Genomic DNA, 26,677 nt, shown 5'->3' with positions numbered 1-26,677 from the left:
TATGTCACATTGTTCCAATTTGTTCTATCTCTTGCACATCTTACCCCTCTTGCACATTCAAACCATGATCACTCATAAAAAATTTTTCTGCATCCTTCCATCTTGTCTTTGGCCTCTCCCTACTCCATGTTCCTTCTACTAATGATGCATATACCCCTTAGTCAGCCTTCCCAAATGATCAAAGCATTTCAGCACACCCTCTTCAGCTCTCCGCCATTCTCTTAATTTCACACCCCTCTCTTCCTTTGTCATTTATTATGCGATCAACCCTTCTAATTTATCATATTATCCCCAAACATTTAATTTCTAATATATCCACCCTCTTCCACACTTTTACCTAGGGCCCACGCCCTGCATCCATATAGGACAGTTGGGACAACTATTAAAGTAACATCAAATGTACTCTTATTTGCCTTCACAGCCAATGACCTCTCTTCCCTTACACTCAGGACCCCGGACCTTAGCCCCTTTACCCATCCTAAAGGATACCTCAGCTCTCATGGTTTCATCCGTTGCCATGTCCACTCCCAGGTATGTTAAATATTCCGCTTCCTCCAACCAGCCTCTTACTTCTGCTCAACCAATAACTTTAACTCAAATTAACTCTCTTTACACACTTTCCCAAATCAGACACCAACTTCTGTAGTTTCTCACTTAGTCAGCCATCAGAGTCTTATCATCAGCAACTGACACACCTCACAGAGTGAAAATGTGCCTCTTTCCAAGACTCATATCTACCTCCCTCATGGGCTTCAGTCCCATCACTCACCCTTGCCGCAGACCCATCTTCACCTAGAACTACTACTTTCCTCTCCTGCTACTCACACAAATGTATTACACTCTTAACAGAAATTCCTTGCTGCTTGTAGTATCTTTCCATTCCAAAAAGCATCTTTATCAATCCTGTCAAACGCTTTCTCCTTATCCATAAATGCCAAAAACTTTCCATTTCTCTAAAAGTTTCTAATACATGTTCTTCAAAGCAAACACCTGATCCTTACATCTTTTGTCACTCCTGAAAACATTAATCCTCCCTAGTCTGATGTTCTATACATGCTATAACCCTCTTAATTACCACTCTCCCTTACAACTTAGCAAGTATGCTAAAAAAAAGCTACATCTCTGAGATTTGAACTTTCTCTTTCGTATCCCTTGCTTTTACACAATGACACTACACACCCATTCCACCAATCCTCAGGCACCTCACCTTGAGCCGTACATACAGTGAAAATCTAAACTAACCTTTCTTGTGAAATTTTAACAGCAATCCCATAACCAAATGACTTGTCATAACTCCGTTTCCCAAGCTACCCACCTCTTACCCTTTCATTACTTACTCGATCAAATATATATATATATATATTATTATATATTTATTATACTTTGTCGCTGTCTCCCGCGTTTGCGAGGTAGCGCAAGGAAACAGACGAAAGAAATGGCCCAACCCCCCCCCCCCCCATACACATGTATATACATACGTCCACACACGCAAATATACATACCTACACAGCTTTCCATGGTTTACCCCAGACGCTTCACATGCCTTGATTCAATCCACTGACAGCACGTCAACCCCGGTATACCACATCGATCCAATTCACTCTATTCCTTGCCCTCCTTTCACCCTCCTGCATGTTCAGGCCCCGATCACACAAAATCTTTTTCACTCCATCTTTCCACCTCCAATTTGGTCTCCCTCTTCTCCTCGTTCCCTCCACCTCCGACACATATATCCTCTTGGTCAATCTTTCCTCACTCATTCTCTCCATGTGCCCAAACCACTTCAAAACACCCTTTTCTGCTCTCTCAACCACGCTCTTTTTATTTCCACACATCTCTCTTACCCTTACGTTACTCGCTCGATCAAACCACCTCACACCACACATTGTCCTCAAACATCTCATTTCCAGCACATCCATCCTCCTGCGCACAACTCTATCCATAGCCCACGCCTCGCAACCATACAACATTGTTGGAACCACTATTCCTTCAAACATACCCATTTTTGCTTTCCGAGATAATGTTCTCGACTTCCACACATTCTTTAAGGCCCCCAGAATTTTTGCCCCCTCCCCCACCCTATGATCCACTTCCGCTTCCATGGTTCCATCCGCTGCCAGATCCACTCCCAGATATCTAAAACACTTCACTTCCTCCAGTTTTTCTCCATTCAAACTCACCTCCCAATTGACTTGACCCTCAACCCTACTGTACCTAATAACCTTGCTCTTATTCACATTTACTCTTAACTTTCTTCTTCCACACACTTTACCAAACTCAGTCACCAGTGAGCTTGGGAAGGAGACCTGTGTGAGGAAGTACCAGGAGAGACTGAGTACAGAATGGAAAAAGGTGAGAACAATGGAAGTAAGGGGAGTGGGGGAGGAATGGGATGTATTTAGGGAATCAGTGATGGATTGCGCAAAAGATGCTTGTGGCATGAGAAGAGTGGGAGGTAGGTTGATTAGAAAGGGTAGTGAGTGGTGGGATGAAGAAGTAAGAGTATTAGTGAAAGAGAAGAGAGAGGCATTTGGACGATTTTTGCAGGGAAAAAATGAAATTGAGTGGGAGATGTATAAAAGAAAGAGACAGGAGGTCAAGAGAAAGGTGCAAGAGGTGAAAAAAAGGGCAAATGAGAGTTGGGGTGAGAGAGTATCATTAAATTTTAGGGAGAATAAAAAGATGTTGTGGAAGGAGGTAAATAAAGTGCGTAAGACAAGGGAGCAAATGGGAACTTCAGTGAAGGGCGCAAATGGGGAGGTGATAACAAGTAGTGGTGATGTGAGAAGGAGATGGAGTGAGTATTTTGAAGGTTTGTTGAATGTGTTTGATGATAGAGTGGCAGATATAGGGTGTTGTGGTCGAGGTGGTGTGCAAAGTGAGAGGGTTAGGGAAAATGATTTGGTAAACAGAGAAGAGGTAGTGAAGGCTTTGCGGAAGATGAAGGCCAGCAAGGCAGCAGGTTTGGATGGTATTGCAGTGGAATTTATTAAAAAAGGGGGTGACTGTATTATTGACTGGTTGGTAAGGTTATTTAATGTATGTATGACTCATGGTGAGGTGCCTGAGGATTGGCGGAATGCGTGCATAGTGCCATTGTACAAAGGCAAAGGGGATAAGAGTGAGTGCTCAAATTACAGAGGTATAAGTTTGTTGAGTATTCCTGGTAAATTATATGGGAGGGTATTGATAGAGAGGGTGAAGGCATGTACAGAGCATCAGATTGGGGAAGAGCAATGTGGTTTCAGAAGTGGTAGAGGATGTGTGGATCAGGTGTTTGCTTCGAAGAGTGTATGTGAGAAATACTTAGAAAAGCAAATGGATTTGTATGTAGCATTTATGGATCTGGAGAAGGCGTATGATAGAGTTGATAGAGATGCTCTGTGGAAGGTATTAAGAATATATGGTGTGGGAGGAAAGTTGTTAGAAGCAGTGAAAAGCTTTTATCGAGGATGTAAGGCATGTGTACGTGTAGGAAGAGAGGAAAGTGATTGGTTCTCAGTGAATGTAGGTTTGCGGCAGGGGTGTGTGATGTCTCCATGGTTGTTTAATTTGTTTATGGATGGGGTTGTTAGGGAGGTAAATGCAAGAGTTTTGGAAAGAGGGGCAAGTATGAAGTCTGTTGGGGATGAGAGAGCTTGGGAAGTGAGTCAGTTGTTGTTTGCTGATGATACAGCGCTGGTGGCTGATATATATATATATATATATATATATATATATATATATATATATATATATATATATATATATATATATATATATATATATATATATTTCATACTATTCGCCATTTCCCGCGTTAGTCGAGGTAGCGTTAATTAAGAACAGAGGATTGAGCCTTTGAGGGAATATCCTCACTTGGCCCCCTTCTCTGTTCCTTCTTCTGGAAAATTGAAAAAGAGAGGGGAGGATTTCCAGCCCCCCGCTGGCTTCCCTTGTAGGCACCTACGATACGCAGGGAATACGTGGGAAGTATTCTTTCTCCCCTATCCCCAGGGATAATATATATATTGTTACGAACACGTGTGTCTCTATATGTATGTGTGTATGTCTCTATATGTATGTGTTCGTCTCTATATGTATGTGTGTGTGTGTGACTTTTGGTTGTGGTGTAAGGTGATATTTTATGGCAGGACGACCGAAGGGAGAGCCGGACCATCAGGCCTGCTGCGTTCCCACACCCCTGGAGATTCCAGAGGTTGTTACGAACATGTATGTGTCCCCAAATGTTCAGGTATATATGTATGTGTGTGTGTGTCTTTGTACTCATGGTGTAAGTGATATTTTAGGGCAGGACAACCGAGGGGAAAACAGGACCCTTAGGCCTGCTGCGTTCTCACGCCTCAGGAGATGGCCGCGCGGTCGGTTAACCACAACACTTGGACCTTTCATCCGCGGTACCAGGTCAAGTTGGGAGGTTAGCCTACGGCCTCCTGTACAGCGTCGTCGCTGTCAGGACAAGAGGAGGTTAAGCTTTAGGCAAGATGTGGGACGGATTTAGGATCCTTCAGCCAACCAGCGGTTTCATGGATAGCCCCTTCTCCAAACACCGTCGGACCTGTGGCCCTTCAGCCAAGTAGGAGTAGCACTTGGGAGCCACCCTCCTCCAATCACAACTGGTCCTTAGGCCCATAGCCAATCAAGGGTAGCATTGTAGGGTAATAGGGCGGACGCAAGTCGTTCCTACTTGTAATAAAAACTTCTGACACCCGCTGAGCCTCGATTCCTTCTGTAGTCCCAGTGAGGTAAGTGGTTTTCCCTCTGTCCCAAAGCCCGTAACCCGAGTGAAGTGCGCGATATAAATTCTACGGTGTTGTACTGCCTCTGTCATTTAATTTCGGGTGTCATAAGAGTATTGTAACTTGTCATAGAAGTGTCTAGCAATAAGTGTGTCTTGAATCATGTTATCGAAGATAAATTGTCATAAAGGAAAGAGATCTCCTGGTTTAAAATCTTACTTGGAATGTTAAACTCATGTTCAGCGTTAACGTAAATGATTTGCGCCTGATTAATTTTTGTACTCATTATTTTCATTACAAACAGTTTTGATGCTGGTGTTTGATTCAGTCCCATGACTTTAAGATAGTGTTATCCTGTTGTGTAACGTAACAAATTTAACATCCTTGCAAACACAAGGATCATTATAGTTTTTGTAACATATATATGTAATTGGCGACCTCATTAGAATAAGTATAGAGTTCGTAACAATATATATATATATATATATATATATATATATATATATATATATATATATATATATATATATACCATAAACTAAATTGCATTCACATTTAGAGAATCATTCAATATACGCCTTGTGAGTGAGAGCAAGAATTTTAGATAATATTCTTCATAAACAATGTTTACCTGTTGATTAAGTGATAATTACGTGTTAATTGATAGGCGCGCGAAAGAGAGGCTTTTGGATGTTAATGTGCTGAGAGGTACAACTGGAGGGATGTCTGATCATTATCTTGTGGAGGCGAAGGTGAAGATTTGTAGAGGTTTCCAGAAAAGAAGAGAGAATGTTGGGGTGAAGAGAGTGGTGAGAGTAAGTGAGCTTGGGAAGGAGACTTGTGTGAGGAAGAACCGGGAGAGAATGAGTACAGAATGGAAAAAGGTGAGAACAAAGGACATAAAGGGAGTGGGGGAGGAATGGGATGTATTTAGGGAAGCAGTGATGGCTTGCACAAAAGATGCTTGTGGCATGAGAAGCGTGGGAGGTGAGCAGATTAGAAAGGGTAGTGAGTGGTGGGGTGAAGAAGTAAGATTGTTAGTGAAAGAGAAGAGAGCGGCATTTGAACGATTTTTGCAGGGAAATAATGCAAATGAGTGGGAGATGTATAAAAGAAAGAGGCAGGAGGTCAAGAGAAAGGTGCAAGAGGTGTGCATATATATATATATATATATATATATATATATATATATATATATATATATATATATATATATATATACGTTGAGATGTATAGGTATGTATATTTGCGTGTGTGGACGTGTATGTACATACATGTGTATGTGGGTGGGTTGGGCCATTCTTTCGTCTGTTTCCTTGCGCTACCTCGCTAACGCGGGAGACAGCGACAAAGCAAAATAAATAAATTAATAAACAATGTTGATGCGACAGCGACGTCTGAATGCGACACCGTTTGGCTTGTAAACGCCGAGTCGTGGAATTTATGTATCCTAGCGTGAGATAAGAGCTTTCGCCTAATATGAGACCCCTGATATATCTGACACAAGGAGAGAAGGGTTTCCGACCCCTATCCCTCGTTTACACCCCTTTTAAGACGTTTTATTACACGTAGGCATTACAAGGGTGAAGTTCTTCCCCACCTCAAGGCAAAATTTATTTCTTTTTTTTTTTTTACAGAGAATGTATGTATATGACTTTCAAAAAATCAACAAAATCTATAATACCATACCTAACCTCACTAGCAGTCAGGATTTATCTTAATGTTCAGTATTCTCGTCAGGATACAGGTTAAGAACAATGCTTCCGGAAATGCACCGCCAACAAGGCGCCGGGGCAAAACAAACAGGCGACAAAGCATGATCCTCAGTAGGATGAGCAGTGGTGGCTTACTCTATGATACATGGGAATTTCTTTTCCCTGGTAGGTTCCATGCTGCAAAGGTCAAGTTTGAGGTCTCAGACGAACACACGTAGATTATTTTCCTCCTGTACTTTTCGTTCTTCTCTTCTTGGTTTATCAAATTGAAACTGGTTATTTTTGTGAGCTAGGGAAGGAGCCTCTTTGGTGTGGCATAGGCATTGATTTGCTCGTTTTTCTCGGAGTGGGTTCTAGGAATATTGTTGGTATTTCTGCATTTTTTTTTAATATGTACTCATGAGTTGTGATCTGAAAGTTGTGGTGTTATATTGTTAATCAAAATGAATTTATAAGATAGAAAATTCCCATCTGTATTAAGAGCACTGAGTAACCTTAGATGCTCCAGTGCTTGGATTATAAGCCTAAATTATATAATCCAATCCAATCCAGTAGGATACGGATATAATGGTATTTTTCTTCTAATATGAGAGGGTTTTATAACTTCTTTGGATATCTAACTTTAATATTTACCAAACATTTTACCTGATTACACAACTTTCACCACATAATATCGTTATACGAATTTCGCAACATATTTGATAAACATGTAATGCACAATCATTACAGGATGCCATCAGTCAAATATTTAAAAAACAATAGCCCTGCTGAGTTACGTTGGTAAATTACCAACATTATCAACCAAGATGATTCCCATTGAATTAAAAAAAGAAACAACAAATACTGTGCGGTACTTAGACTATTGAATAATAGGCTTTGCGCAATGGCTTTGACATGGAAGATGTTTTCATAAGTTTGGATAATACTAACTAGAACCCGCCGCCGTGGCCTTGGCAACCGCCAGTGACGCGGTATAAAGCCGCGTGAGGAAGCGAATGCAGTCCCTGTTGTGTCGAGCCTTATAACTGGAGTACCGTACTTCCTATCACCGCCAAGATGACTTCAAAACCCTCGTACAAAGTCGGTGGGTTGTGGAGGGGGGGTATTGTGTTGTGTGATGGTGTAGTGTAGTGGTGATTGTGAAGTGGAGGTGATGGTGTGTCGAGGTGATGGTGATGGTGTTGTCAGACAGACGTCACCACGCGTGGTGGTCGGGTGGCTGCCGTCGATGATTCCCCCGCGCCGCTGCCGGCACCTACAGTTACTTGTTATGGATTACGATGGGTTTAGTTGATAACTCATGGATGCTATTTTGATAACATTTGAATGTTCTGACGTTACATGATATTTGCATGGCTTTTGATGGCGTCATCAGGTAATAGAGGAAGTTGTCAGGAGTACAACAAGATGCGGTAGCCACTTGTTTACCATCTTGCTGACTGGGATTAAGAAACTTCAAAAAACGCTTATGTCACCTGGGAGGAACAGATCATTTTATTTTGACAGCTTTTGGTAACATAAGTATCGGTGATGGTAACTGGTATTATTGACTTACATGGTATAGATTGCAAGAATTGGTATTATTAAGAGGGAATTTATGAGGAGGAATGTTGGGGCACGGTTGTCAGTTGCGGCCCAAGTGTCTGGCATCCCCACTAGCAGCCATGCATCCCCCCCCCCCTACAGCTCTATATTATATTAAAATTGTTGCATTTATGTTATAGATTGCCAGTTTGTCTCTGCCTTGGCTAGTATTTGGCGTTGTGTAATCTCGTTCTGCATTGGTTGTATATTTTTTTAGAGAAGCAATAAAAGCAGCAGTGCATGATTTTGAATATTTTAGTTTTATCAATTAATTTCTGCATTGGCAATAGCTTTGGGGAATTGGTACTTTTGCTTAGGTATTGTATAGATTGTGATTCGGGAATATCTGCAGAGCATCATTTAGAGCTTTATACTTTATGAACATTTGATAACCCTATAGTAGCAAATCTGGAAAAAAATTGGTATTAAATTAATGTATGCACTAGTTCAAGATCAACAGAAGTAGTGAAAGCTCCTTATAACTTCACTCACTGCTGGCAGTCAAGATTTATCTTAATTGGAAATAATCTTGTTGAAATATACCACTCCTGTTCATGAAAGTGCACCGTCAGCATGCAGTGGCTTTCAACAAACACATAATGCATTCTGCAGCAGTAGATAATTATCATGGTATATTTCCACTATCATTTTGGCCATGGGTGGGGCTTTTATAATTTCTGCTGATACAAATTTTATACTTGCTGTTACTGCAATTAACTCATTTTTTCTTGATGTATGTGGCCCTTGTTGCATTAATCACTTAATAAGATTCCTTTATGTTTAGCAAATTTTATTGGAGTTTTTAAGCAGTTCAATAGCTTTGCAGAGGAAAATTGTTTAGCATTTAGTGCTAATAGTGATAAAGCTAAAGGTAAATTATATTTTATTCTGCTGTATATTAGATAGATAGTTAGGAATATCAGGGCATTTTTGGTCACTTATTGAAAGATTAGGTGAATTGTAAAAGCAACAGAACCTGTGAAAACCTTGCTTATGTTCCCATAGAGGCTGAAATTTATAATAAAGATTTGCCACTTGTGGCTGCATAGAATGCGTGCTTCTGGGTAGGTTTGGAGATAGCATGAATGGATGCTTGGTCTGTCATTAGTTGACATCTTGATATTACTCTGCTCTGTCAAGGATGTGCCTGTTATATTTTGATGAGGCAAATCATGGATGTTATGGAGATGAGGTAAGGTTTTCATGTGTTTTGGAATGTTTATAAATGTTTGAAGATTCCCCCCTTTACTATTGGGGTGGTTAATCTGTCAGTGGTATAAACTAGGGAGGTAATCTACTGACGAAAACTTAAATGACGACCAGTCAAGTCAGACCTTTAAACAGAAATTTGGAGGCACTATGTCTGATGGTGCTGACACCTCTGCATACATACTAATTTGAAACAGCTTCCATTTTATGTCCATCCTATAGATAATCTCTGGCAGGGTCTCCTGACCTCTTCTTGACCTGTGCACTTTGGCAGATAGAAAAACAATCTTGAGGGGATTCTGTGTAAAGACTCCAGGCCAGTTATTGATTGGTTTATAAAAACATAAACTTTTAAAATGTGAAATGAATTAACAAAGTTGTCATAATCAGATGAATAAAATGAAACTCTCGAAAAGCAAAATTGACTTTACCTGGAAGTGTCAGACCAAAGACTGAGAGGTTTGATTAAATAGTTTCTATAAGGACTTAGTCTTGCTATTTCGTGTAAGTCATGTCAGAAATGGCTCCATGCCATATATCATGGAGTTAACACATTGTTCGAACATGCAAACCATTAATTGAATACTTGAGAAATTGATTACTGCTTGAGTTTTTATTTGGAAGTGTGCACTTTGCATTTTCAAGCAAATCCAGTCAAACTGCAGTCTTGGGTTATTGGGGAAATAGAGAAAATGTCTATTTCTTGTAGTAAAGCTGAAGCATCGTCAGGGATGAGAACCACATGGTCCTGCATGGGTCTTTGGCATTATCGATGTAGACACATTGTATGGACAAGAGTTGCTGCTGCTCAAAGAAAATACTGCCTTAGAAGCAATGGAACTTTGTACATATTTTTAAAAAAGACAAAGAGGATAGTTTGAAAACTACTTGATGCTGCTGCTGATACAGCAGAGTGTGCGGTTAAGCATATGTTCATAAAATAGCTTGTTGCCAACACACAAAGGACTGGAGTTATATTGAGATTGCAGGAAACAGCACAGTATTATCCTTTATAGTATTGGACTATTTCTGACATGCAGAAGGAGGTAAGATTAAGTATAGTACAGTGAGACCATGGATTTTTTATACTCTTGAGTGTGATGAATTTCAAAATGAACACTTCCTCTCTTGTTGTCTCAGTAGGTTTGGTAATCATGGTTGTGATGTCATTGCATTATGGTAGATGACAGAAATAGTCACTAGTCTATCTATGTCACTGACACCCATTTCCTCTGGGAACTCCCATCAAAGAATTGGCTTTGACAGCATTGTCTCCCTTTAACCCTATCTTTATGTGCCTCCCACACATTTACCATTAGTGGTGGCTTCACATATTTGCATACAAGGAAAGCAGGGCTGCTAATGTAGAGCCAGATGCAAGAGCTTTGTTCAGAATTTTTCCCTGGTTTATCATTTTGTTCAGCAGTGAAAAGGTAAAAGTAATTTATGGTCCCATAGGAAGTAAAATGATAGGAACAGAGAATGAAAAAAGGAAATTGAGAAATTTTTTTTTGTCACTATGATAATTATTTTTTTCATGCATTAGCAAGGTATTGTTAAGAACAGGACTGAGCCTAAAAGGGTATATCCTCACTTGGCCCCCTTTTCTGTTCCTTCTTTTGGAAAAATTAAAACGGGAGGGGAGGATTTTCAGCCCCCTTGCTCTCTCTCTCTCCTTTTAGTCGCCTTCTACGACACATAGGGAATACCTGGGAAGTATTCTTTCTCCCATGATACAGTAATATTACTATTGAAATACAGTATTATTATTAAGCCCTAGGGCTCCTTTTATTGGGCTCTGCAGCTTTAAGGCTTCACTCTATACAGTAGAGGATATGGAGACGAGATGATGTTGAATGTTTGGTACACATTATACGTATGAAAATGGAATTCTTGTGATATGTGGTCACCGTTAGGAAAAATAAAGATTTATGCTTGAAATAATTCAGAAACACTTGTGGGAAGCTGAATTGCTGTAATATTGGGACAATCATGAAAGTTTGTTGAAACTTGAACTGTACAATCTGGAAAGTTTGGAAAGATGCATGATACTCGGAGTGAGGAGCAAGGTAAGTAAGAATTTGAGACATCAGAACCAAGTACCATGCAGTGCAAAAGAAACAGGTTACTTTTAATGAACTCTTTACTGTTAGAAAATATACTTTTTACATCTGTTTTCTCTGTGCACTTGTGTTCTTCATTCCTTTGCTAGATATCCAAACCAACATATAGAATTAAGCTAGTATGTTTAGATCTGGTGTTGGGTCTCCACTCTCTGTATGATGGTGATCAGCCCCCTAAATTTCAGATATAAGTGAAGGCCTTGGGTTAGGTGTAGGATTTGCTTCCCAACATCTCCAAGTCTACCAGTTAGTTCTTGTGCATTGTATACATGTTGTGCATTCATTTCATATTTTGGGAAATGTGGAAATGAATGTAATCCATTCTTTGGATTGTAATGATAATACACTGTGTCTTTTAATCCTTAGATCCTGTAATTGGAATTTACTTTTAATTTCAGCTGACATCAACTTGGCTGAGTTTGGTCGCAAAGAAATCATTATGGCAGAGAAAGAGATGCCTGGTTTGATAAGCTTGCGCAAAAAGTATGGTACAGAGAAACCACTGAAGGGTGCTCGTATTGCTGGCTGCCTGCACATGACCATACAAACTGCTGTTCTCATTGAAACCCTTGTAAGTTGGTATACTCTGCATTAACATTCAGTTGAAAAGGTAATATCTGAAAAATTAGTTTGGAAATTTTGAATTACTTGGTAAGATAATGAGTATACATAAAATTATTGTTTTTGCATTAACACTTCTTTAAAAAGAGAATCACATATTAGAATGCAGGTGTTTTTGGTTGTAAGGCTTATTTTGATGTTTCAAAACCATGATTTGCAATTTACATTTTTTCCCCTCTGTGTCTAGAACATGGCATTTTCATTGAGCTTAAATTGGTTTCCTGCCACAGCCATGAGGATCATGTAATTTTATCTTAATCTATAGTTGCTTGAAGAGTGGTACTTGTTGCATGCTACTGCTTGGAATAAGATTTTGTTTAAATGTGACCTTTTTTTACATTGAAGAATGTGTGCGAGAGATGCTGAGAGAAAGGGGTGGTTTTATATGTAGCATTTATAGATCTGGAGAAAGGTCTTAAGATGTGGAGGGAAAGCTTTTTGAGGCATTGCGTTTTTATCAGAGATGTAAGGCACGCGTACAAATTGGAAGAGAGTGAATGGTTCCAAGTGAAGGTTAGTCTGTTATAGGGTGTGATGTCAGTATGGTTGTTTGATTTTCTTATGGTTGGGGTGGTGAGGAAGGTAAATAAAGAGAATCTCGGAGATGGGTGAGTATGCAGTTTGTAGGGCATTAGATGGCCTGGGAAGCAAGTCAGTTGTTTGCTGATTATAGTGGTGGCAGATTTGTGTGAAACTGCAGAAGCTGGTAACTGAGTTTGAAAGGTGTGAAAAGGAGGAAGTTGAGAATAAATGTGAATAAATGGGTTAGCAGAGTTGAGGGACAGGTTAGGTGGGGTGTGAGTTTGAATGGAGAAAACTTGAAGGAACTGAAGTGTTTTAGATGCCTGGGAGTGGACATGGTAGGGAATGGAACCATGGAAGTGGAGGCGAGTCAAGGGTGGATGAGGGGGTGAAGGTTCTGAGAGCACTGAAAAGTAAGTGGAGAGATCATTAATTTGGAGGGCAAAAATGGGTATACTGGAAGGTATAGTAGTCCCATCATTAGTACATGGATATATGGATTTGAGGCGTGGGCAGTAGATAAGACTGCAGAAGAGGTTGGATGTGTAGAAATGGAATGTTTGAGGACAGTATGTGGTGTGAGTTGGTTTGATGAAGTAATGTAAAGGTAAGAGGATGTGCTGAAATGGTATGAACTTATGGGAGAATGAGTGAAGGAAGGTTGTCTGTAAGGAGTTGTGTCAGAAGTGGAAAGAATGGGGAGACCAAGTTGGAGATGGAAAGATGGATTGAAAAAGGTTTTGAGTGATTGGGGCGTTAATATGTAGGAAGATCAGAGACATGCACTGGATAGAGTGAATTGGAATGATGTGGTATACAGGGGTGGACATGCTGTCAGTGGACTGAACCAGGTCATGTGAAGTGTCTGGGGTAAATGAAAAAGGGTGTGTTGGATCTCATTGTGGATTGGGAACAGTGGTTTTTGTGCATTACACAAAACGACTAGAGAATGGACGTGAACGTATGTGGCCTTCCTTTGTTTGTTAATGGCGCAACCATCTCTTAACACAGGAATCTGCAATCAAGTTTGAAAAAGATTATAAAGACATAAACAAATGTCCATTAGTTTTCCTTCTATTCATATCTATTCTTTGTTTTATTGTTTCAAAGCTTGTAGCTTTTATCTTTCCTCCCCTTTTGCTTGGTGCTTTTCCTCAAGCTTACCAGAAATATTGAAAATGAGAAAATTGGTAGTCATATTCAGTTGTTGCCCAATATCATTTTATGTTTGTGCAGTATTTTGTTGTCAGTTTTGTTCTGGAGATTGTAGGGATTCATTAGTTAACCAAAGGGAAAATATTTAGCTTTTCATGGGAGGTTTATGGCTTACACTAACAGTAAAAGGTACTTATTATCCTTTATTACTGTGATTTTTTTCCATAACAGCATTTGGTTTTGAAAACGGGATGGTGTTCATTCTGTACTTGATATGGATGTTTCTTGATACTTTAATCACACCCAATTCTTTAACAGACTGAACTTGGGGCAGAAGTTCAGTGGTCATCATGCAATATCTTCAGTACTCAGGATCATGCTGCAGCAGCTATTGCTAAATCTGGTGTTCCAGTTTACGCCTGGAAGGGAGAGACTGATGAGGAGTACATCTGGTGCATCGAACAAACCATCTATTTTCCAGATGGAAAGGTAAGCTTCAAGTTTTGATGCAATTTGAATTTGTAGACATATGATGGTTATGTTTAGATATTTGGATTTATTGCCAGTGTTACATCTTCAGAGCCTTTCCTGTATTGCTTTCCAAAAGAAGGAACAGAGCAAGGAGATTGGTGATGAATTTTCCCTCTAAGGCTCTGTCATCTGATTTTGATGCTACCTTGCCCATGCAGGAAATGGCAATCATGTATGAAAGACAGATTTTTTTTATACATATGCGTCATTTTCTGTGTTAGCGAGGTAGCATCAAGAACAGAGTGCTGAGCTTCAGAGGGAAAAATCCTCACAAAGCCGCCTTCTCTGTTTCTTCCTTTTGAAGAATGAAAACTGGAGGGGAGGATTTCCAGGGCCCCACTCCCACCTCCTTTTAATCACCTTTTACAATTCGCAGAAAATATGTGGGAAGTATTCTAAATATTATTATTATACTTGATCGCTGTTTCCCTCATCAGCGAGATAGTGCCAGGAAATAAAGAACGGCCCATCCACTCATAATTATGAATATATATATTTATTTTATTTATTTATTTATTTATTTATTTTTTTTTTGCTTTGTCGCTGTCTCTCGCGTTTGCGAGGTAGCGCAAGGAAACAGACGAAAGAAATGGCCCAACCCACCCCCATACACATGTATATACATACGTCCACACACGCAAATATACATACCTACACAGCTTTCCATGGTTTACCCCAGACGCTTCACATGCCCTGATTCAATCCACTGACAGCACGTCAACCCCGGTATACCACATCGATCCAATTCACTCTATTCCTTGCCCTCCTTCACCCTCCTGCATGTTCAGGCCCCAATCACACAAAATCTTTTTCACTCCATCTTTCCACCTCCAATTTGGTCTCCCACTTCTCCTCGTTCCCTCCACCTCCGACACATATATCCTCTTGGTCATTCTTTCCTCACTCATTCTCTCCATGTGCCCAAACCATTTCAAAACACCCTCTTCTTCTCTCTCAACCACGCTCTTTTTATTTCCACACATCTCTCTTACCCTTACGTTACTTACTCGATCAAACCACCTCACACCACACATTGTCCTCAAACATCTCATTTCCAGCACATCCATCCTCCTGTGCACAACTCTATCCATAGCCCACGCCTCGCAACCATACAACATTGTTGGAACCACTATTCCTTCAAACATACCCATTTTTGCTTTCCGAGATAATGTTCTCGACTTCCACACATTCTTCAAGGCTCCCAGAATTTTCGCCCCCTCCCACACCATATGATCCACTTCCGCTTCCATGGTTCCATCCGCTGCCAGATCCACTCCCAGATATCTAAAACACTTTACTTCCTCCAGTTTTTCTCCATTCAAACTTACCTCCCAATTGACTTGACCCTCAACCCTACTGTACCTAATAACCTTGCTCTTATTCACATTTACTCTTAACTTTCTTCTTTCACACACTTTACCAAACTCAGTCACCAGCTTCTGCAGTTTCTCACATGAATCAGCTACCAGCGCTGTATCATCAGCGAACAACAACTGACTCACTTCCCAAGCTCTCTCATCCCCAACAGACTTCATACTTGCCCCTCTTTCCAAAACTCTTGCATTCACCTCCCTAACAACCCCATCCATAAACAAATTAAACAACCATGGAGACATCACACACCCCTGCCGCAAACCTACATTCACTGAGAACCAATCACTCTCCTCTCTTCCTACACGTACACATGCCTTACATCCTCGATAAAAACTTTTCACTGCTTCTAACAACTTTTATTTTATTTTATTTTATTTATTTTTTTTTTTTTTTGCTTTGTCGCTGTCTCCCGCATTTGCGAGGTAGCGCAAGGAAACAGACGAAAGAAATGGCCCAACCCACCCCCATACACATTTATATACATAGGTCCACACACGCAAATATACATACCTACACAGCTTTCCATGGTTTACCCCAGACGCTTCACATGCCTTGATTCAATCCACTGACAGCACGTCAACCCCGGTATACCACATCGATCCAATTCACTCTATTCCTTGCCCTCCTTTCACCCTCCTGCATGTTCAGGCCCCAATCACACAAAATCTTTTTCACTCCATCTTTCCACCTCCAATTTGGTCTCCCTCTTCTCCTCGTTCCCTCCACCTCCGACACATATATCCTCTTGGTCAATCTTTCCTCACTCATTCTCTCCATGTGCCCAAACCATTTCAAAACACCCTCTTCTGCTCTCTCAACCACGCTCTTTTTATTTCCACACATCTCTCTTACCCTTACGTTACTTACTCGATCAAACCATGGAGACATCACACACCCCTGCCGCAAACCAACATTCACTGAGAACCAATCACTTTCCTCTCTTCCTACACGTACACATGCCTTACATCCTCGATAAAAACTTTTCACTGCTTCTAACAACTTGCCTCCCACACCATATATTCTTAATACCTTCCACAGAGCATCTCTATCAACTCTATCATATGTCTTCTCCAGATCCATAAATGCTACATACAAATCCATTTGCTTTTCTAAATATTTCTCACATACATTCTTCAAAGCAAACACCTGATCCACACATCCTCTACCACTTCTGAAACCACACTGCTCTTCCCCAATCTGATGCTCTGTACATGCCTTTACCCTCTCAATCAATACCCTCCCATATAATTTACCAGGAATACTCAACAAACTTATACCTCTGTAATTTGAGCACTCATTCTTATCCCCTTTGCCTTTGTACAATGGCACTATCCACGCCATTATTTTATTTTGCTTTGTCGCTGTCTCCTGTGTTAGCGAGGTAGCACAAGGAGACAGACGAAAGAATGGCCCAACCCTCCCACATACACATGTATATACATACACATCCACACACGCAAATATACATACCTACACAACGTATACATATTTATATACACACACAGACATATACATATATACACATGCACATAATTCATAGTCTGCCTTTATTCTTCCCATCGCCACCCCGCCACACATGAAATGAGAACCCCCTCCCCCCACATGTGTGCGAGGTAGTGCAGTAAAAGACATCAAAGGCCACATTTGTTCACACTCACTCTCTAGCTGTCATGTATAATGCACCAAAACCACAGCTCCCTTTCCACATCTAGGCCCCACAAAACTTTCCATGGTTTACCCCAGACGCTTCACATGCCCTGGTTCAATCCATTGACAGCATGTCGACCCTGGTATACCACATCGTTCCAATTCACCCAATTCCTTGCATGCCTTTCACCCTCCTGCATGTTCAGGCCACCCAATCGCTCAAAATCTTCTTCGTTACATCTTTCCACATCTAATTTGGTCTCCCACTTCTTGTTCCCTCCACCTCTAACACATATATCCTCTTTGTCAATCTTTCCTCACTCATTCTCTCCATGTGACCAAACCATTTCAAAACACCCTCTTCTGCTCTCTCAACCACACTCTTTTTATTACCACACATCTCTCTTACCCTTTCATTACTTACTTGATCAAACCACCTCACACCACATATTGTCCTCAAGCATCTCATTTCCAGCACATCCACCCTCCTCTGCACAACTTTATCCGTATCACATTGTTGGAACCACAATTCCTTCAAACATACCCATTTTTGCTTTCCAAGTTCTCGACCTTCATACATTTTTCAACGCTCCCAGAACTTCCCCCCCTCCCCCACTCTATGATTCACTTCCACTTCCATGGTTCCATCCGCTGCCAAATCCACTCCCTGATATCTAAAACACTTCACTTCCTCCAGTTTTTCTCCATTCAAACTTACCTCCCTATTGACTTGTCCCTCAACCCTACTGTACCTAATAACCTTGCTCGTATTCACATTTACTCAGCTTTCTTCTTTCACACACTTTACCAAACTCAGTCACCAGCTTCTGCAGTTTCTCACCCGAATCAGCCAGCAGTGCTGTATCATCAGCGAACAACAACTGACTCACTTCCAAAGCTCTCTCATCCACAACAGACTGCATACTTGCCCCTTTTTCCAAAGCTCTTGCATTCACCTCCCTAAAAACTCCATCCATAAACAAAATAACAACCATGGAGACATCACACACCCCTGCCGCAAACCAACATTCACTGAGAACCAATCACTTTCCTCTCTTCCTACTCGTACCTATGCCTTACATCCTTGATAAAAACTTTTCACTGCTTCTAACAACTTGCCTCCCACACCATATATTCTTAATACCTTCCACAGAGCATCTCTGTCAACTCTATCATATGCCTTTTCCAGATCCATAAATGCTACATACAAATCCATTTGCTTTTCTAAGTATTTCTCACATGCATTCTTCAAAGCAAACACCTGATCCACACATCCTCTACCAGTTCTGAAACCACACTGCTCTTCCCCAATCTGATGCTCTGTACATACCTTCACCCTCTCAATCTATACCCTCCTAAGTAATTTTCCAGGAATACTCGACGAACTTATACTTCTGTAATTGGAGGACTCACTTTTATCCCCTTTGCCTTTGTACAATGGCACTATGCAAGTATTCTGCCAATCCTCTGGCACCTCACCATGGGTCATACATACATTAAATATCCTTACTAACCAGTCAACAATACAGTCACCCCTTTTTTTTAATAAATTCCCCTGCAATACCATCCAAACCCACTTCCTTGCCGGCTTTCTTCTTCCATAAAGCTTTTACAACCTCTTCTTTGTTTACCAAATCATTCTCCCTAACCCCTTTCACTTTGCAAACAACCTCGACCAAAACACTCTGTCACAGATATATACATATATACACATGTACATATTCATACATGCTTGCCTTCATCCATCCCTGGCGCTACCCTGTCCCCCAGGAAACAGCATTGCTACCCCATGCTTCAGTGATGTAGCGCCAGGAAAACGTACAAAAAAGGCCACGTTTGTTCACACTCAGTCTCTTGCTATCATGTGTAATGCACTGAAACCACAGCTCCCTTTCCACTTATATCCTCTTTGCCAATCTTTTTTAGCTTATTCTCTCCATATGCCCAAACCATTTCAACACACCCTCTTCTGCTTTCTCAGCCACACTCTATATTTCCATACATCTCTCTTACCCTTTCATTGTTATACTTGATTATTGTTTCCTGCATTAGCCAGGTAGTGCCAGGAAACAGGCAAAGACCCATCCACTCATATTTACATAAATGCACATACACGTATATATCAAGTGTCCATTCCTTGCAGCCATGTAATATTGTTGGAACTATCTATATCTCTGACACCTGTCCCCACTTTGATCTCCCTCAAGAGGGTGACCATGACAGTAGTGTCTATATGTATTGAACTCCAGTGCCACTTAACCTTTAGTGTCTCACCCTTAACAGTTCATTGGCAGAGGGCAGCTCTAATGCAGTGTTTGTCGAGGCTCCTACTTAATGTTCCATCTGACTACTTCCACCTAATGCTCCTGCCTGATGTTTCTGCTTAATACTTCTATTTAATGCTTCAACCTAAATGTTTGGACCTACTGCTTCTGCCTGTTGCTCCTACCATTTTGCTGAAAGGCAGGGCTAACACTATTGCTCGCCAAAGGAAAGTTTAGAGTTACAAAGAATGAGCTGTGCGAGATAAGTGTTGTCAAGCGTTATGTATGACAAGGAGAGAACTTGCATGTTTGTGGACAGATAGCCACTAGTCACAATCAGGAGAGGCAGAAAGAAAAGACAACTAACTGGGTCAGAGGATTGCAGCTTGACAACAACTAAAGTCTTGGCCCACTATGCAACCTTCATAGACCCCTCTTGATACCCAGGCGGGTAGTACCAGTAGTATACCTCCATGGTCGTTGGCGGCCTACCAACTGTTACCTACCTCAAATGAGATGTTGAAGCCTAAGGGGTTAATGGGTGCTATTAATATCAGCAACAAGTAAAAAAACCTGAAAGATAGGAGAGAGTTATCTAATTACTAATGTATGATGAAACTTTCCTCAGTTGGGCTGGCATACAGTGCTCACTGCATATGCAATTTGTCTGTGAGTACCATTTTCCTTTGATCCCATGCACGTTGTATAATTTTCTATCTTTGGTTCATCTGGTATTGCTTTTAGTAATCTTCCTGGTCTTTTGATATTTCTGCAATTTTTTCTTTTTCATTTGAGAAAACTTTAAATGTCCTACTGTTTGCTGAACTCTCATAATATTATTTTTGATGCATTGTCAGTATATTCCAAGGACTAATTCTTAATTTGATAACTCTGAATCTTCTATACTGTCTACTCTTTAGCATTCCTTTCATGCATAACCATTTTTGCTCTCTGAGGTAATGCTCTCTGTTTCCACACATTCTTCATCACTCCCAGAACCATTGCCCCTTCCCCCATCCCATGACTCCCTTCTGCTTCCATGGTTCCATGTGCTGCCAAGTCCACTGCCTTATATCTAAAACACTTTACTTCCTCCAGTTTTTTCCATTCAAACTTACATCCCAGCTAACTTGTCTTGCAACCCTGCTGAACCTAATAACCTTGCTTTTATTCACCTTCACTCTCGACTTTCAAAAACCTCTACAGATCTTTACCTCACTTCCACAAGATAGCGATCATACATCCTATCAGCTGCCCTTCTCAGCACATTTACATCCAAAAGTTGCTCTTTTACATATCAATCAATTATGTAATCCTACTCTAGTCTTATTTTGGCATACAGCTCTGCAAGCTCTTCACCATTTTCATTCGTCACACTACACCATGCACAACAATTATACCCACAACTACCGCGTCAATTACCTTTGCATTTAAACCACCCATCAAGAATATCCAGTCTCATGCATTGAAACTGCTGACACACTCAGCTGTTCCCAAAACACGTCTCTCATGTTCCTTCTCATGGGCGACAATAATCAAGCATCTCTTGCCATCCACTTTAAATTTTACCCACATCAGTCTAGAATTTATACTGTCACACAATCCCATAAAAGCTAGACAGTGAATGTAAGCAAGTGAAGTCTTTATACATTTAATCTTAACACAGCCTTGCCTAGGTGGGGAAAGCTTTTTGGTATAAAAACAAAAGGTAGTCTTTAAAAGAAATGTGTTGTAAATGTTGGTTCTTCTGGTTGATTTTTTGTTACCATATTGTGTTCAGTGTATTTCAGACTTTGTAGATAAATTTTCTTTTATGTTTTAAAACTATTCTTTTTCCTTTTAGCCCCTGAATATGATTCTTGATGATGGAGGTGACCTTACCAACCTTGTACATGAGAAGTATTCCCAGCTGCTGACAGGTATCAAGGGTCTGTCAGAAGAGACCACCACTGGGGTGCATAACTTGTACAAAATGATGCGTGATGGCAAGCTCAAGGTTCCAGCTTTCAATGTTAATGATTCTGTTACAAAGGTGGGTGGTTTTGAAGTTTTTCTGACACTGAAGATAAATATTATAAATAAGATTTAAAGTATTTCTGCATTGGAATTGCTGACATGTAGAATTTGATGATGCAACTTTAACTTAATAACTTTTCATCTTGACAGAGCAAGTTTGATAATCTTTATGGATGTCGAGAGTCACTGACTGATGGCATCAAACGGGCCACTGATATTATGTTGGCTGGAAAGACTTGTGTTGTCGCTGGATATGGTGATGTTGGTAAAGGTTCAGCCCAGTCTCTCCGTGCCTTTGGTGCTAGAGTTCTCATCACTGAAATTGATCCTATCAATGCTTTACAAGCTGCATGTGAGGGTTACCAGGTATGACAATATTTATATTTTGTTTGAGAGTGTTATTAGTTATTTACATGTGGTCGAAAAATTTTTGCATAGCTGCTTTACATTAAGGAAATATGCTTGTTCCCATTTATTTATTTATTTATTTTTTTGAGAAAATGCTGCTGGCATTTGTGCATTTTAGAATAGTTTCCAAAAATTTGTGTGGATGTACTGCAACACTGAAGGTATTCAGTACAGGGAGACCCTACTCTGAGCAACCCTGTAAGATGCTGATTCAATATAGCAATTTCTGTCATGGAGGAAGTTTGTACTAAAGATAATGAAGAAAAACAGAGAACCAAAATGTCTAGAAAAAGACTGGAAATAAGGCCAGAGTGTCATAAAAAGGTATTGCTTTGGATAATACAGTGTGGGTGAACATTAGATGTACGTGGGTCATTAGTTATGTTTGCCTACTTTTACCATTGAAATAGTTGCCAGGAATGCAGATGATAATAGCTTCTGCCTCGTCCACTGCTTTTTCACTATCAAGAAAGTTGTCATATAAGGACTAGTTTTTTGGAGACAGAGGGCTATTACACTTTTGAATTGGGTTGTACTTGTGCCAGATACCTTTAGATCACATAATTGTCATGGGGAAGGCAAGAAACACATTTCTTAGTTTTTTGATATTTTATTATATTAAATGACTATCCTTTATTAATAGTGTTTATCTTTTGCATTATTTTGAGCTACTACCTGTACCCCAGTAAGCTGGGAATTCTCTTCCATTTATTTTATTTTATTTTTTTTTTTTTTTTTTGCTCCAATATGATCAGGGCTATCTTATTTAGGAATACATCCATAGTGTGAACCAGTTTCCCATTTCTCAGTTCATTCTAACTAATGTGTTATGTCTATCTATATCTCTAATGCCCTTTCCCTATGGGAACTCTCATCATGGGGTACACCACAGCAAAAGGGTTTCCTTTTATCCTTGCTTACATCATTCTGTGTATTCTTCCACCATTCCTCTCCCTGTAATACTCCTCCACTGTTTCCCCTTATCACAGGTGGTCTTCTGCCCAAACCAACCCTTTTAATCATACTGTCATACTTCTCATTTTGCTTTTTTTCCTCATGCCCAAACCACCTCAAAGTATTATGTTACACCCACTCTACCACTTCATGATTCATTTGCTTTGCACTTTATGAATGTTTTACACTTCAGTTAATCTATTTTAGAAAACAATGTCATATCTCCAGAAGAAAAATAAAATGAGGGACAGTTTTAGTAAACATCCTACCTTTGTGTGTCTGGAGCAAATACTTTTACTTACGTATGATCTTCATAGCATGACAGACATAAGTGCCATCTTGCCAGATTCGATGATACTAAACAGAGTATGGGATATATTTTTAAGTGAGGCATAACCATATGTTATGAACACCTAATACACCAGTTACTAGACCTGTCATTTTGACTTAGGGTGCATTGTTTGTACTAGTGACTTATGCTTTTACATAGATTTGAAAATGGACTTTTTTAACATATTTATTCACTTCGAAAACTTTTTTTTAAGCCGAGTTGGCTTGGGTGAAAACCTTGCAGAAGATCAAATCTGGCAAGATGGCAGGTTTGGATGGTATTGCAGTTGAATTTATCAAGGAAGGGGGTAACTGTTGTTGTTGATTGGTTGGTAAGGATATTCATTGTATGTATGGATCGTGATGAAGTGCCTGAGGATCGGCGGAATGCATGTATAGTGCCTTGTACAAAGGCAGAGGGGATAAAGGTGTGTGTTGAGTATTCCTGGTAAATTGTATGGGAGGGTATTGAATGAGAGGGTGAAGGCATGTACAGAGCATCAGATTGGGGAGGAGCTGTGTTTTCAGAAGTAAGATGTATGGATCAGGTGTTTGCTTTAAAGAATTTGTGCAAGAAATACTAAGAAAAATATGGATTGTGTGCGAGAAATACTAAGAAAAACATGGATTTGTATGGGAGATAAGCTGCTAGAAGCAGAGGTTTTTATCAAGGGTGTAAGGCATGTGTATGACTAGGAGGAGAGGAGAGTGATTGTCTCCCAGTGAAGGTTAAGTTGCGGCAGGGATGTGTGATGTCCCCATGGTTGTTTAATTTGTTTATAGATGGGGTGGTTAGGTAGGTAAATGCAATAGTTTTGGAGAGGGGAAAATATGCAGTCTGTTGGGGATGAGAGATCCTGGAAATTGCGTTAGTTGATGTTCATCGATGATTTACCCTGGACATTTTATTTGCCCTGGTTCATTCCATTGATAGCACGTTGACCTGTGTACCACATCATTCCAGTTTAATCTTTTCTATTCACGCCTTTCATCCTCCAGCATGTTCTGGCCCCGATTGCTCAAAATCCTGTTCTCCATCCTTAAAGCTCCAATCTGGTCTCCCACTTCTTGTTTCTTCCACTTCTAACACATATATCCTCTTTGTCAACCTTTCCTTACTCATTATCTCCATATGTCCAAACCATTTCAACACATCCTCTTCTGCTCTTTCTACCACACTCCTTATTACCACCACACAGCTCTCTTACTCTTTCACCCTTTCATTACTTATGCAATTAAATCACCTCACACCACATATTGTCCTCAAACATTTAATTTCCAACACATCCACCCTCTTCCTTAAACACCTTATCCATAGATAAACAGCCATAGTGACATTCCTACTGGAGACCAACCTTCATCTAGATTTCAACATCCTCTCTACCTACTTACTCTTCAAAAGAGTTCTTACTTCATCTTGTACCATTCATTCCATGTCACATATTCATAGGACCTTCCCCAAGGCATATCGATCAATCTTGTCGTATGCTTTCTCCAGATCAAATAAATACCACATAAATCCTGTTATTTTCCAAGTATTTCTTAGATGGGGGCTAAAGTTCATGATTCTTTCTTCTCTCATAACACAGAATTGGCACCACTATAGTAACAAAGTTAATAGAAAAAATTGAAGCTTCTTAATGATATTGTAATTGTTTATCTTACAGGTGACAACCATGGAAGATGCCATCAAACAAGGAACTTCCATCTTTGTAACAACCACAGGGTGCCGGGACATCATCACTGGAGATCACTTTAATTCCATGAGAGATGATTCAATTGTTTGTAACATTGGTCACTTTGATATTGAAATTGATGTAAAGTGGCTTGATGAAAATTGTGTAGAGAAGGTGAATATTAAACCCCAAGTAGACCGTTATCTTCTAAAATCTGGCAACCATGTGATCCTGCTGGCTGAGGGACGTCTAGTAAACCTGGGTTGTGCTATGGGTCACCCTTCTTTTGTCATGTCCAATTCCTTTACTAACCAGGTTCTTGCTCAGATTGAGCTTTGGACAAGACCTGGACAGTACCCAATTGGTGTTCATTTCTTGCCAAAGAAATTGGATGAAGAAGTGGCTCGCCTTCACCTCAAACACCTTGGAGTAAAGTTAACAAAGCTAAGTTCTACTCAGTCAGAATACCTCGGACTCCCAGCAGATGGACCATTTAAGCCTGATCACTACCGTTATTAAAAATACAAGAAACTTCATGTGATCCTACACATATATTTGCTGTTTTCTGTTCTAGTCTTTTTATTTCTACTACAATGTTGTCATGGAAGTTATTTACCTGGATGGAGTGATGATTTTCATCCCAATTTATGTTCATTTCTTACCTAAGAAATTGAATGAAGTGACTCGTCTTCACCTTGAACATCTTGGCGTGAATTTAACAAAGTCAAGTTCTACCCAGTCAGAATATTTGGGACTCACAGTAGGTTGACCATTTATGCATGATCATTACTGTCATTAAAAGTACAAGAAACTTCATGTTATCCAACATACATTTTGCTGTTTCTGTTCTAGTCTTTTTGTTTCTACTATAATGAGGTCATGGAAGTTATTTACATGGTAGGAGTCTGATAATTTTAAATTCAGAAGTTATTGTAGAGTACTTAATGACCATATTTACTAATTTCTGTAATATCTCTACAGAGAGAGCAGCATGGTATGTATGTATATGTATGTTTGATTAAACCGATGTATCTCAAGTAAAAAAATTCTTGAAGTATTTTTACCCCTTTTTTCACCTTGTCTCATGTGCTGTGTTGTATGATAACTATTTTGATTTTATTTTCCAGTCTACATTACTGTTTTTCTCAACCACACTGAAGTATTGTGTGTGATTTAATATTCCATGTTCAGAGTTCCAGTGTAGCAAGATAGTGCCAGGAACATACACACTGCCTCATTTGTTCCATTCCACTTATGATGCACAAAACCTTGACTACACCAAAATACTACAGACTTTTTCTTTGTTTCTGCTGACCACACTGTATGTCTTGGTTCACACCTTTGACGTCGCAGCACCCCAGGTGTACAATATCACTGGAATTTGCTCCATTCCATTCGTGTCTCATACCCTCCTACATGTTCAGGACCTAGTCACTCTGCATCTTTCACTGCATCCATCCATCTGGTCCTGTGTCTTTCCCTTCACCTTGTTTTACTGTAATCCTCCAAAATTTTACTGAAACAAGGACCAATGAAGAAATAAGTAATAAAGCAGATTCATAAGGACATGTAATTTTTAGAGATTATTAAAAAAGTAAACAAGGTGTATATTAGCACTTTATTACAAATAAATTTGATGCTAAACTGGTAATGAAACTATCTTACCTAGCTTGCTGTATCTTTGATTTCTGTTACCTCCAGGAACTCCTACCAAAGGGTACGCGGGCCACACCAGTTGTAGGCGGGCCACACCAGGTGTATGCGGGCCACATCTGGTGTAGGCAGGCCACATCTATCAGCCATTTCCGA

At 40.0% G+C, this 26,677-nt stretch overlaps 1 protein-coding gene and 1 long non-coding RNA gene across 2 annotated transcripts; one reads left to right on the top strand and one right to left on the bottom strand.

Moving 5' to 3' along the window:
• Positions 1-7,391: 7,391 nt before the first annotated feature.
• Positions 7,392-25,914, top strand: Ahcy (adenosylhomocysteinase). Its single transcript, XM_071676932.1, has 6 exons — positions 7,392-7,538; positions 11,769-11,941; positions 13,987-14,157; positions 21,328-21,516; positions 21,651-21,866; positions 24,860-25,914. Exons 1-6 carry the CDS (start codon positions 7,511-7,513, stop codon positions 25,385-25,387), a joined length of 1,305 nt encoding a protein of 434 aa, XP_071533033.1. The 5' UTR covers positions 7,392-7,510; the 3' UTR covers positions 25,388-25,914.
• LOC139756993 (uncharacterized) lies at positions 25,532-26,665 on the bottom strand. The gene is made up of 2 exons (XR_011714478.1): positions 26,534-26,665; positions 25,532-26,384 (listed from the first exon to the last, which is right to left on the bottom strand). It is a non-coding gene; the product is annotated as an uncharacterized lncRNA (long non-coding RNA).
• Positions 26,666-26,677: the final 12 nt, after the last annotated feature.

The sequence above is a fragment of the Panulirus ornatus genome, chromosome 24 (assembly GCF_036320965.1).
Source record: "Panulirus ornatus isolate Po-2019 chromosome 24, ASM3632096v1, whole genome shotgun sequence".
Taxonomy (NCBI): Eukaryota; Metazoa; Arthropoda; class Malacostraca; order Decapoda; family Palinuridae; genus Panulirus; species Panulirus ornatus.
This window is presented reverse-complemented; position numbering and strand designations above follow the sequence as displayed.

Bases quoted from the DNA above. Each gene is read 5' to 3' on its own strand.
- Ahcy (XM_071676932.1), top strand. From the start codon at position 7,511: ATGACTTCAAAACCCTCGTACAAAGTCG. The intron at 14,158-21,327 runs GTAAGCTTCAAG...TTTTCCTTTTAG, and splicing joins TCTATTTTCCAGATGGAAAG to CCCCTGAATATGATTCTTGA. The intron at 21,867-24,859 runs GTATGACAATAT...TTTATCTTACAG, and splicing joins CTGCATGTGAGGGTTACCAG to GTGACAACCATGGAAGATGC.